Consider the following 13,130-nt stretch of genomic DNA (forward strand, 5'->3'; position numbering starts at 1 on the left):
TGATCCGCGGCCAGAGTCCGCAAGCGTGGAAGCGAGCGTGCCCACGCCACAGTGAGCGCAAGCCACGGGGGAGGCCAGACTGCGCTCCGTGGCGTCCACTGTCCTGGGCGGGGAAGACTTTGTTCTCGGCACAGCGGCTGAGAACAAAGTCTTCAGCAAAATGATCCCGAGGAGGGATGGGAAGTCCCTGCTCCTGCCTTGCCCCCCCACCCCCCTACTAGCTGTACCTCACACTTGCACTGGGCGGACGTCCGGACCCCTCCCAGCCTGAAAGCAGACCAAATTGCGGGAGAACATCACTTCCATTAACAGAAGGACTACTTCCAAATCTCGAGAAGCAGTCGTTCCCCTTACTCCTCACTGGTCAGACCTCACCTGGAATACCGTGTCCAGTTCTGGGCACCAATATTTCAGGAAGATGCAGCTAAATTAGAAAGGGTCCAGCGGAGGGCGACAGAAATGATGCAGGGTTTGGAGACACTGCCCTGTGGGGAGGGATGGAGAGAACTGGGCATGTTCAGCCTTGAGAAGGGAAGACTGAGGGGGGGCATGATATCCCTCTAGAAGTACCTCCAAGGCTGCCCCAAAGAGGAAGGTCAGGATCTCCTCTTGCTGACGCCAGAGTGCAGGACGGGGAATAATCAGTCCAAGTTGCGACAACCCAGATTCAGGCTGGACATCAGGAAGAGCTTCCTCACTGTCAGAGCAATGGGGCAGTGGAACCAGCTGCCTGGAGAGGTGGGGGGCTCTCCCATGCCAGAGACATTCAGAAAGAGACTGGGCAGCCCTCTGAGTGGGAGGGTGTGACTTGTCCTGCAACAGCAGGGGGTGGACTAGATGGCCTTCATGGCCCCTTCCAGCTCTACTATTCTGTGATTCTATGATTCCGCTTTTACGGGCGCTCGTGATGAGCTCACACGTGCATTTATATTTAAGCCAGGTCAGCTTGTGCAAAGTCCAGCCAGACGCTGAACAGGCTGTGTCTGCACCGGCACAGATGGCCCAGCTTTTAAAAGATGACTGCAAATCACAGCCCAGTTCACAAGTGGAAACCGTGTGTCAGCTTGACTTGCCTCGGAACGAGGCGGTGCAGCTGGGGGTTGACGGGCCGGGACCTGGGGCGCCAAGCCCAGCCCCCAACCAGACCCCTTGGAGATGCTTCTCCGGGGACTTGAGTCACTTCCTCTGCACGGGCAGATGGCTGCTTGCCGGCTCGGCCGTCTGCCAAGCAATGGCCCATGCCAGACGGTCGTGGATACGCACGTGCGTTCTGGCACACCCCAGAACTGGCACGGACGGAGACATCCCGCCCCGTGGTGCCACTGGGTGCCAGTTCCCGGCCTCTCTCGATCCGAATGGGCTCGCAGCAGCGGCTTCTGCCCAGGTGTTGTTTTTGGAGCGGAGCAGAAGCTGGGCTGCTCAACTGCCGAGCCTGGACGGTGCTCCGGAAACTGGGAGTCCTTTCGTAATTGCTTGATCTCCCTGCCTAGTGCTCAGGGCAGCCGTAATCCTGAACTTCATCCTAACCTAGGAAGATTAGGAGCCTAATCCTACGGAAGGCTTTATCCAGCAAAGGGTGATAAATACGTACGGGACTGAGTCCATCCCTGGGTGGAGCGTGTCCGTCCGTTTCCAGCATGCAGCCTTCTCCGTCCAGGAACTGGCAGGCTATCGGGAAGGGTGGGCAGAATTTGGAGTCCCTTGGCACAGAAGTCTGGCACAGCTTTTGATCTTGGACCCCGTGCCCTGGTAGAAGGTTCACCTCGGCCCCCTTTCTGGACCCTCAGCTTTGCCCCGAGTCACAGGCTCTGCACCCCCAGGGGGAGGAGATCCACATGCAGGCCAAGGAACGGGGCAGGAGAAAATCCTGCACCATCCCAGGGGAAGGTCTGCCTCCAGCTCACCTTACCCATCGTAGGGAACCGGGGCTTGATCTGAAGGGGGAGGGACGCAACACCTCGGAATTGTGCATCCGGTACAAGATGTTGTGCAAACGTGCAGAATCACCCGTCCCTCGTACAGAAGGCGGCCCAGCCTTGCGCTAAGGCGCCCGGCCCCGTTTCCTGCCGCCTCACCCTTTGCCTGCTCTCTTCCCTGCAGCAGCCCCCGGCGCAGACCCCCCCGAGCACGAGAAGGCCTTTCTCCAGTTGCACATCAGCGCGCCGGAGGGGCCGGCCCTTCGCCTGCTCCTGCAGGACCCGGAGGAGCGGAGACGGCTGGGTAGGTGCCTGTGGAGCACCCTCGCCTTTCCCGGGCCAGAGCTGCTGTGGGGCGCCGCACGGAGCCGCCTGGGGTGGAGGGAGGGCTTTGGCTGGGGGTGGGATGGGCCCGCCGTCGCTTTGCTCTGGACAGAATCCCTCTTTCGGGGCTGGGGGTAGTGCAGCCCCCCAGGAGCTGTGCGTGTGTCCTGCCCCCATCCTGCATCCCCCAAAGGCCTTGCGGGGGCTTGGGAAGCCCACGGAAAGGCTCCGCCAAGCGGCCCCGGGGGGAGAAGGGGCTGAGCCACTGCGCCAACATCGGCCGTGCGGCGGTGGCCAGCCTCCCTTTCTGGAGGAGCGCAGAGGCCGTTCTCGGCGCCCGGCGCCCGTCCCATGAACCGGACAGCAGTGGGCTTTGCACGGCCGGTCCAGGCTGGGTTCCCGCCCCGCCGGGCGGCTTTCTGCCCCATAGCTTGCATAATTGCTCCATACATGCCCATGGTGCCTCTCCAGCGGCTAGTCTGGGCAGCAGCCCTGCTGTTGGGATTAAGGGTAGCGGGGTGCAGGGTGGCAGATGGAGAGTGTAGTCCGAAATGCCCTCGTCGTTAAATGAGGCTTTGAATGCGGCAGTGCTGGCTGAAGCGGACGGAGAGGGGAGAGAAGGCCTGCTGGGGAGGGCCTTCTTCCCTGGGCATCCAGGCACCGTTTCCTGCCTGTCGGGTTGCTGGAAACAGGATTTTATAAGGCAGATAAAGAGTTTCAGGAAATGCACCCGTGTCCAGTCAGTTCCCAAAGTACAAACATTCGCTCCCAGTCCTGGGCAGAGGGTGACGTGCAAGCGATCACACACTGCAATGGCCGGCGCTCGTCAGACCGATGGTCCCGTACGCAGCCCTGGTGCCCATTTTGAAACCGTTCCATGTGGGGGGGGCCCCTCTGGGACAGACGCAGCTTTATTAGCTTCCAGTGTCAATATTTTCTTTGCCCACCGTCAGAACTTAGAAACAGAGCGAGTCAGAAGGGGTCTCCCGGGCCACCTAGTCTGACCCCCGGCTCCAGCCGGCTCCGCTCACGACATGCCCGCCATGTGCATGTCCAGCCTGTCTTTGAACACCTTCACCGATGGGGCCTCAACCACCTCCCGAGGAAGCCCATTCCATACCCTTGGGGTCCTGACTTTCAGGAAGGACTTCCAGGCATCCAAATTGAACCTTGCTTCCCTGAGCTTTGCTCCGTTGGAGTACGTCCTGCCTTCCTCTGCAGGGGAGAACAGGTCTGTCTCCACCTCCATGTGACACCCCCTCACATACCTGCATGTCGCCAACAGATCCCCTCTGAGTCTCCTCTTCTCCAGGCTGAAGAGACCCAGTTCCCTCAGTCTCGCCTCATCCCCTGCAAACCGGCCACCAACCTTGTGGCCCTACACTGCATGACTCTAACCTGGCTAGATCCTTCCTGTAATGAGGAGCCCAAAACTGAGCACAGTACTCCAGTTGCGGGTGCACCAGAGTTGTAGAGTGGTAGTAATACCTCTCTTGATCTAGAAGCCACACTTCTGGCTATGCAGCCAAGGGTGGCGTTCGCCCTCCTGACCTTCGCGCCACACCAACTCACGTTCAGCCTGCAGTCGAGCAGCAGCCCCTCCAGCTTAGGCTGGAAGTTCCTCGAAGTCGCTTCTCCAAGGGGGCAGCCAGGGTCCCAGCCAGCGGAACCGATGCTCCAGCCAGGCGATGGTGCTCGGCCAGCGTCGGTGGAAGCTGGGCATCTTTGCAGAGCCTGGGGCCCCTGCAGTGACATTGCTGACCACGGCCGAGCTGATGCCACGTGGCCGATCTCGCACGGGAACGAGGGTGGCAGTTCACCCCCCCCGGTGGTCCTCCGGCCTTTCTGCAGAGGATGACGGGGTGGTGATGGTGCTGGTGGTATTGATGTGCCTGTGCAGGCAAAGCGCACCTGAAAAAGGCCATCATGCGGCACGAGGAGGCCATGAGGATCCACGGCCTGTGCAAAATCCTGCGCAAGATGGACATCCTGCAGGAGGTCCTCTGCCTCGCCCACAAGCGCTCGCTCCGCAAGTACTCGGAGATCGACCACGAGGAAGACTTCTTCGAGGCGGTGGAGGCGCCCGATATCCACCGTAAGTGCACGGGGGGGACGGGGCACGCCCATGGGCCCTGCCGCTCGCTTCACGCATCACAGGGGCTCCCCCATGGGGCATCTCGGGGGGCGAAGGGCCGCTCCCTGCACCTTGCGCCGGAGGGCTCGGGAAGAACGCCGATCTGCATTCCCTCCGCATCACGTGCTCACTGATGTCCGGCCCACCTGAATTCTGCCGCACCCAGCCTGATGGGTCCCCCACCCGCCTAGCCAGCCCCCCGTAAGTTGGCCTCGCCCCCCCCACCCCTCACTTTTGCCCATTCGGCTTGCCAGACTACGGACGTCTTCGTTTCCACTCCAGAGAAGAATTTGGGGTCAGACGCTCGCGGGTGAGCAGGACGAGAGCCGGAGACGTGGTACTTTCCGGCTCGGGATGAGGGGTCTGCTTTGCGCCTCTTGGCTTGGGGAAGGGGCAGCTCTCCCTGCACCAAGTGCCACGTTCTCGCCGCCACTCGGCAAAATTACTGACCAGACTTTCAGGGAATTGGCTCCTTTCTTCCCCATGTCAGGCTTCAGAACCATTTCAGATCTGTAAGAGAACTGAGCTGGGGCTCTGGACATATTTTTTAAGAATCCAGTTTTGCAGCAAGCAAACCTGCACAGATCAGTCCAACGAAGGGTCGGCCAGGTGTGTCTTTCCTACCCTGCTTGCTTCAGGATGCACGGCGGTCGCGGGAACGCCGTGCATCTGTCCTCGTTGGCCTCCCAGATTTCAGCTGGCGTCATGCACACACTCCCGAGCTTTCCAGGGTGGCAGGCCCAGATGCCACGCATGCCTGCAGGCTCAGCCGCCATCGCGGGCGCCCGGAGGCTTCCAGAGGTGGCCCCAATCCCCCCTTTCTCATCTCTTTCAGCTAAAACCCAACAGAGACCAGAAATCAAATCTCCCAACTTCTCCAAGGTGAAGGTCATGGACATCTTTCACCGGCTGGTACGTACCCTGGGCCCGGATGAGGTCTGGCTTGTCCATGCCCGGAGGGCCACGGGGCGGAAGAGCTGAGGAGACCCCTCGGGTCCTGCCTCTCCCCCGGCTGCTGCAGCTCCCCATTTGCTGGGATGGGCTCACCCGCAAGGGGGGGGAAGGGGCCTGGAAGGCGCTCCTTCCCCAGGGCCCCCAAGAGAATTGGGGGTGTCAGAGCAGAAAAGAACGACGCGCCTGGCCTGTGAGCCGGACTTGGGACGGGTCCCGCGGGGTCCGTGCTGAGCCCCGTTCCTGGCGTGGGAGGGTCGCCTCAGCGGCCGCCATGTTTCATGAACGCCTTCCTTGGCCGGGGGGGCAGTGGGGGCACAGCAGCAATCTGTGTTGCCCGACCCGGCACCCAGCAGAGGTGTCGGGCGGCAGTTCCTATTACCCTCAGTAAAGGCGGACGGATGGCACCGGATGATGGGAGTTGGAGTCCACAACCCTGGAGGGCTGTCAGTGTGGGGAGCCTGTGATGGATAACCGGTGTAGCAGCATAAAGGATCACAGCATCCCCCCCCAAAAAAAATGACTGGGGATAATGGGAGTTGCAGTACCAGCTCATCTTCAGGGGTCCTCGCTAAGCATGCCTGTACTTGGCAAACCAGTGTTTCGGCCTCGCTCGCTGCCGGGCCCCTTCGGACGCTTATTTTAATCTGCATGGCAGGAACGCGCCTGCCTTCGGCCTCGCTCACCCCTCTCTCGATGAGGGTGGGGGGGCTGCCTTCACGTGTCCCCCCTGCAGTCTCGCCTGTCCGCCTCTCCCGTTCCCCTTCCCTGGCTGCCTCCAAGCCCCCTTGGTCCTGCTCGCGAAGCACCCCCAGGCCGAAGGGGGGCTGGAGGCCGGGATTTCTTAAACGAGCCGCACACTAAGCCCTCCAGAGCTGCTGGCCCGTCGTGCCCGCGAGGCTTGGACAAGGCCGGGCCCGAGCACATGGCGGCCACTGTGGGCGTGCAGGGAGGATGCGCAGCCGGGGACGGGGGTGGCGGGCCAAGCCAGAGCCAGCTGCCTGCGAGGCCCACGCGGCCCGGTTCACACAGCCCGGAGACCTCGTGGGCGAGCTCCGGCCCCAAGGCCTTGGAGGAAGCAGGGCTGGCTCACAGCCCCCTCCTCTTTGCCCCCCATCTGGCTCACCCCCCACCCCCGTGGCCCGGGCAAGTCGGAGGCGCAGGGGACGGGCTGTGCCGCTCGTTCCCGCGAGCACGCCAGTCGCAGCCACGGTGGGGAAGAGGATAAGGCTGGAGGGATAGATTCACTGGGGGGGGGGGGGTGTCCCGCTCAGGCCCTTCTCCAGACGTGGGGCTGGCAGGGCAAGGCGTGGAGGCTTCCGTACGTGGCCAGGACTGGTCCCCCGCGAAGACCCGAGCTCCCCTGGACTGGACGGTCCCACGCACCGTGCGGACGGCCCGGGCACAGGGCAGTCCCAGCCCCTCCGGTGAGGCACCCTCTGCTCCCCAGGGCCCGCTCTCGGTCTTCTCTGCCAAGAACAAGTGGCACCCCCCGCGGACGGTCCAGCTGGTCCGAGGAGAGAGCGGCTTCGGGTTTACCCTCCGAGGGGATTCGCCCGTCCTCATTGCGGGAGTCGTCGCCGGAGGCTGCGCCGCGGTGAGTGCCCGCTCGTGTCCGTCTGTGCTGCCTGCGTGGAGGGCCAGCGCGAAGGGGCCCACACAGAGCAGGCCTCGCCCAGGGGTGGCACAGGGACACTCGAGGAAAAGGGGGTCTCTGCAGCTTCCTCTTCTCCACCCTGGGCCTCGCTCCATGGCCCGCACAGCCGTTCTTGCTCGGGTGGGCAGCTGGATTTTTGCCCACCTTAACTTGGGTATGCAGCAACGTAATTATGAAGTGGGGGGCTCTGTCTTTCCCTCAGACAAGTGTGGGGAACCGCGGGCCGCAGAAAGCCGGCGAGGTCTCTCCTCAGCCTGCCGGCTTCTTCCCCACAGCACAGCTCCTGTGAGCGAGTGAGTGAATGAAGGTGGGGGGGCAGAGGGAGTAGAGTTTTTCTGGGGGGCCATGGGCCCTTGAGTCACGGAGGGCTCCCGCCTGCCAGAGGAGAGCGGCACGCAGAACCCGGAGCAAGCAAAGAGCAACGGAGGCCGGCCCTGAGGGCAGATTCAGGGCCGGCAGCTCAAATGGCCTGACATCCACGGCTGGAGGATCTGTTGCCTGCTGCTGGGGGTGGGACCCACAGGCGGCCGATGACGGACCCCCAAGTGAGCCGTGCCGGGCGTAAGCACGTCGGTTCTACCCTGACTCACCTTTCGGCAGCTTCCTCCGTCCCGCATGTCCTCCTCGCCTCCGTGCTGCTTGCTCGCTGCAGCCTCGGCCCTCCTGGTGGTCGGCCGGGCGGCTCGGCTCCAACTCGTCTCCGCTCGTGCATTCCAGGAGGCCGGCCTGAAGGAGGGCGACTACATCGTCTCCGTCGGAGGCAAGGACTGCCGGTGGTCCAAACACGCCCAGGTGGTGCAGCTGCTGAAGGTGTCCGGGGACGAGGGAGCCGAGGTCGGCGTCGTCACCCTGCAGTTCTCCGAAGGGTCGAGCACGGTGAGGGGGCCGCGCACAGAGGGCCCTCGGTGGCCAGGGGGAGACATTCGGCCTTGCAGGGGGCTTTGCGTCAAGCAGAGGCAGTGGGAAGAAAGTCCCTCTCCAGGAGCTTTGGCCTTCAGCCACCATCGGCCCAAGGCGGCAAGGCCAGTGGTCAAGGATGCTGGGAACTGAAGTCTGAAGCCCCCGGAAGCCTTGCTTCTTCCTGCCCCCGGTTTAGGGCATGAGACCCCTCCGTTTGGCTCTGGGTGGAGGGTGCGCTCTTGGCTGGGACCTTGGAGGCCCCATCCAGAGGGAGGCACCCTGGCCTGAGTCCCCGGCCCTTAGCGGGTGGGATCTGGGGCCAGCCCCAGTCACGGCCACTGGGTCCCGCACAGTGCCTTTGGGCCTGTATCAGTTGTGGCTGAAACACCTCCAGGTTCTGTGCAGAGGGAAGTGGCTGCGGCTTGTGAGCCGTGCTCTGTCCCCCGCTGTTCGGCTCGGGGCTGCATCCATCGCCGTGCGTGGCACAATCCACCGCACCTCCTGGCAAGACCATTTCCCAGGGAAGCGGGGAGGCCACGCCGGACTTCTTGGAAAGGATAGCCTCTTTGCAGAAAGCACTTGCCGATTTACCGGGCTGGCTATTTGTGCCCCGGTTCATGCAGCCAAACCGTGAGGTGCTCTTTGTCAGGGGCTGTTAAAGCTTTTGCAAAAGCGCTCCTGGAGAAACTCCAACTGGAAAAGAGACTGTCTCAAGATACCCAAAAACCTGAATGTATCTTTAAGCCCGTATTTCAGCCCACGAGGACTGACTTCAGGGGATGTGTCCAAAAAGACCTGCAGAAATTTTTGACCAGCCTCTCTTTCTAAAACTCAAAATTGGTAACCGCTGAAAACTTCTTGGAGGTCTCTGCGGGGGCTTTTGAATTCCTCCCTGGAAGGAGGCCCCCCTGAGCAAAACGCGCCAGCTTTTTAAGGGTGAGAAAAAGGGCCAGAGAGCAAACGCGTGGGCGCTGCTCAGTCCGTGGCACGTCGTGGGGTGTGGACTTTCCTCGGGCAGCTTATGAAAAGAGCCCGCCCGGCTTTTCTCACGGCTGAGTGGAAGGGAAAAGACACTTCAGGAGGCCGTGGCCGGTGGTGGTCAGGACGCCGGACTAGAACTCCCGCTCAGCCGTGCAGCTCCCTGGGGGATGCGAGGCCAGTTGCAGACGGGCAGCCTGGCCTCCCTCGCAGGGCTGCTGGGAGGACAGAATGAGGGGGGCTGTGGGGGCCCCGGCCGGCCTTCGCAGGAGTGGCGCTGCTTCCTTTCGCCTCCTCCCTCCTTGCGTTATTTCGGTGGAGGTGACCAGCGCTCGTGGCCGCCTTTCGCAACGTCGTTTGCCACAGCTCTGCCGCTCGTTTCGAGTTCCAGCCTTTCGCATGTTCGGTGCGCCACGCGGGCATCTTTGCCGGGTGTCCCTCCTCGCTCACCGGCCCTTGTCTCTCCCGCAGGGCGACAAGAAGGCCACGGCCACGGCTGTGGGCCCCGGTGGGCTGCTGAAGAGCGGCCGGGAGAACGGCCGCAAGACGCTGCTGCGCAGCAAGGGGGCCGCTGCCACGCTCCTGGCCTGGGGCAGGAAGAGCCAGCGCAGCAAGCGGCCCCCCCGCCCGGCCTTCGCCCCCTGAGCGGAGGCAGCCGCGGCTCCGGGCACCACGCCGGGCTGGCCCAGCAGCCACGAGGACGGGCAGGCCAACCTGGCAGCCCGCGTGAGCCTCTGCGGTCAGGGCAGTCTACCTCTGGGTGCCAGATGCTGGAGACGAGAAGCCGTGCGGGGGGCTTGTGGCTTTCCTGGGGGCATCTGAGCAGCGGCTGCTGGGTGCTGGGGCTGAGCTGAGCTGGGCCGTCGCTCGCACCCAGCAATCCCCCCTGGCATTTCTAAAACCACAAGGAGCCGGCTAAGCAGCCCAGCGGGTGCGGGGAGTCCCGGGCGTCCGCTCGAGCGTGCTTCAAGCGCCCCCGAGCAGGGGCTGCCTTGGGGGACGGGAGCGCTGGCGCCTGCCTTTGCTGCGGCATCGCGGCTTCTCTGGAGCCCCCCGTTTTGAGCCCCCGGCTCGAGAAGGCCGTGTGGATTTTGGCACATGGCTGGAGGGGCAATAAGCAGATCCAGGGCGTGGATCTCTGCGGAAGCTGCTGACGGGTGCAAGCGCCGTTCCAGGCTCTCCGCAGAAGAGGGCTGCCGTGGGTCAGCAGGGAGCCGCTGCCGGGTAGCGCTAGCAGCCTGGCGCTTGGTGGGTTTACTCGGAAGCAAACTCTGGGGAGCGCAGTGGGCTGACTCCCTCGTTGGGGGGCGTGCTGCCACACAGCTAAGTGGCTGAGCTGAGGATCCAGACCAGAGCCAGGACCCCCACCCAAGGCTGCCTTAAGCTTTGCCCTTGCCCCCCCCTCCGCAATTTGGGGCGAGAAATGCCGCACGGCCCTTTCAGGGTTTGCGTAGGGGCTGAGCCAAGAGGAAAGAGGACGCGCATCGGAGTGTCCCGGACACCCGCAAGGCAGCAATCCAGCGCCAGGTGTGACCTCACGACCGGCTGTCGCCCTGCCTGCACAGCTCCAAATCCAGCTGTGGCGCTGGGTGGGGGGAGCAGGCGGGGGGGTGTTTCAGCCCTTACCTATTTTCCAGGAAAGTTTGGAAAGGTGTGAGTAGTGGCTCTTGGGTGGGGGTGGGCAGGGACCGCCATTCCTGGAGTCGCCTCTCCGCCTGAGCCGTGCTGTGCCCCGCTCTTTTCTCCCCGGATACGCAGCGCTTTCCCCGAGACAGCTGCCGATGCGCTGGCCAGGCAGCCTTGTCCATCACCGCGCGAGCGGAGCCTGCGGGTCCTTCGTCTGTGTGGCACTGCTGCAGCGCTCGGGGCAGGACGGGACGGGACGGGAAGAGCCCCGGCCTGTGCCAGGGCTGCCCTGTCCCCTTTTCGAGGGCGCTCAGGCCTTCCCGGCTGAGGGCACCGAGCGCCCAGGCGGCCGGCAGAGGCCGCGCCTGCTCCCAGGACCACGCGAGGGAGCAGCCTCCGCGGAGCAAGAGCAGCCCTGCTCCAGGCCGCTCGGCGTCTCCTTGTGGCTGTGTCCAGGCACAAAGCTTTGAGGAAGCCCCCTGCATCCTGCTTTTCTTCTGTGGCACACAGGGCTCCAGACCACCACGGGCAGACTCGGGAGCAGGGCCACAGAGCTGCCCGGGGCATCCGCAGAGCGCTTGCTGGCCGCTTGCCAAATCTGGCCAGGCCCCCAGAAGCCCTGGGATGCAAGACGGGCCCCGGCAGCCAGCCCGGTCCAGTGATTTGCCACAAGGCAGCGCCATCCAGATGCGCCTGCAGGCAGCCAGAGTCTCAGGCCAGCCGCAACACGTCCCTAGCCAGGCCAGCGGTGGCAGGCTGCTCGAGTCAGCCAGCCAAGCTGTACGCCTCAGCAGAAGGCTGTTTGGATGCTCACAAGGCAATTCCAACATCTCATTAGGCTGCCCCAGGGCTTGCTCCCAGATTAGTGTGTGGGGGGTTCCATCGTCCACCAGACAGGCTCTGAATGGACACTGGCCATCACCCAAGTGCTGACGGCAGACCAGAGCCTGGGTCGGTGCAGGACTCGCACTGTCCTGCTGGTCACATCACTGGCCTTTTGCGAGAGCAGGTGTAATCCAGTCTGCGGCTGCATGTCCTTTCAGCCCCTGTAGCCATGGAATCTTGTTCATTTGTTTGTTTGTTTTAAAAAGAGCCTTAGCTGTTAAAATGTGAAAGTTAATTTACAGCGTAAACTTGGATGTTATATGCCGCCATCTGTGACTTTCAGTGACCTGAACGAGCGCTCACCCAAAGGCCGTCCGCAGCAGCCCTGCTCCGCTCGTCAACATAGTTTAATGCAACTTAATTAAAAAAAACATTTGTTTTCAGCTGAGCAAGTGCCACATGGGCAGTACTCGCCCCCCTGTGTTTGTGCAGCGTGGGAGAGTGTCAAACCGTTGTGTGTTTTTTCCGCGCCTCTTCAGAAAGAGTTGTCTGAGAGCGTTTCCCCGCATGGCTCTGCTGCTTGCCAGCTTCGCCCCTGTGGCCTGGCCCAGTGTGGGACAGGCTGTCCTCAGCCCCCTCCAGAGGCGGCTCCAGGAGCTCACCGGGAAGATGGCGGCCCTTCGACTCCAGTGGCCCACTCCGCAGCTGCTCCCAGTGGATTTCGGGGCAGCAGACAATTCCCAGCTCAACCTCAGGTTCTCCTGGTGAAGCTGGAAAAATTTCTGCCCGAAACCCTCGAAAGCTGGTGTTGCCCTCTGGACTGAGAACACGGGGCTGGCTGGAGCCGAGGCTGCTCCTGCTGGTCCCCAGAGTGGGGCTTTCACCGTTTTCCGTTTAATGTCCTCGTTTTGTCATTGCTGGGGCTGCTGACCCCGCACCACGGATTTAATTGAGGGGGCCTGCATGGGGCTGTGTGATGATTTGCACACAGCCTCGCTTGGCTTCTGGCAACCCACGTGCTTTATGTGGGTTCCCCAGATGGAAAGTGTTTCTTCCCCCAGGTTGAAATGAGGAAGGGATTCTTCAAAGGACCTTCTTGGAAACCCGAGATGTGCAAAAGAGTGTTTTTCTTCTCTTTTTAATCTATTTAATGTGGACTGTTGATTTGGACCTGCACTCAACTGTAGAAGCTGCTTTTAATGCCTGATAGAGCAATAAAGAGTGTCTCTGAGCACGTGTCGTGTGTTCCATCCTTCCTCCTAGGCCAGGCAGCCAGGGCCAGCCTGGCATCGGTCACGACGGGGGCCCTGGTGCCATTCAGCATTTGCAGGGCGAGAGAACAGCACCTTCCCACCAAAAGGCAGCTGGTGAAGGACCCGAAAGGAAGGACGGGGGCTCTGGATCACTCGTCTAGGGCCCCGGTGCAGCTGCTGTGGAATTGCCCCAGGTTCAGTGGGTTTGTGCATTAAAGTGTTCGGAAGAGGAAAAACTGAGCTGGGGGCATTTCTGGAAGGAAAGGGGGCCATATTTGGGTTGCCAATTTGGCCATGGGCGGCCAGGGGAGAGATTCTCCCACCACCCCAGGAAAAGAGACTCCGGGGCTCGGCCTGGTGCTTGGGAAGCCATGCTACAAAGGCGCATGGAGTGGAAGGGAGAGCGCCGCCTGGCTGGAAGGCGGCCAGTGCTGGGCTAAAATTCCCATCAACCCCAGCCCGCACTTCGAGGGCACCAGTGTGGGTGAGAAGGGGCAGGGGTCTGTCTGATCCCGCACAAAGCCCGTATACTGCGCTGGACATCACAAGGTCAGGAATCGAGAGGA

The 13,130-nt window shown here is 62.3% G+C and overlaps 1 protein-coding gene across 2 annotated transcripts in view; it reads left to right on the plus strand.

The window, feature by feature from the left end:
• Nucleotides 1-12,542, plus strand: part of RHPN1 (rhophilin Rho GTPase binding protein 1) — a 37,255-nt gene extending 24,713 nt beyond the window's left edge. For both annotated transcript variants that reach the window (XM_044453270.1, XM_044453269.1), the window contains exons 10-15: nucleotides 2,101-2,220; nucleotides 4,141-4,335; nucleotides 5,210-5,286; nucleotides 6,776-6,922; nucleotides 7,700-7,858; nucleotides 9,332-12,542. In XM_044453270.1, the coding sequence (XP_044309205.1) occupies nucleotides 2,101-2,220; nucleotides 4,141-4,335; nucleotides 5,210-5,286; nucleotides 6,776-6,922; nucleotides 7,700-7,858; nucleotides 9,332-9,505 (872 nt within the window). In that variant the 3' untranslated portion in view covers nucleotides 9,506-12,542. The remainder of the gene's footprint in view (nucleotides 1-2,100; nucleotides 2,221-4,140; nucleotides 4,336-5,209; nucleotides 5,287-6,775; nucleotides 6,923-7,699; nucleotides 7,859-9,331) is intronic.
• Nucleotides 12,543-13,130: the final 588 nt, after the last annotated feature.

This window comes from Varanus komodoensis, unplaced genomic scaffold (genome assembly GCF_004798865.1).
Source record: "Varanus komodoensis strain SLA01 unplaced genomic scaffold, ASM479886v1 scaffold78, whole genome shotgun sequence".
Classification (NCBI taxonomy): Eukaryota; Metazoa; Chordata; class Lepidosauria; order Squamata; family Varanidae; genus Varanus; species Varanus komodoensis.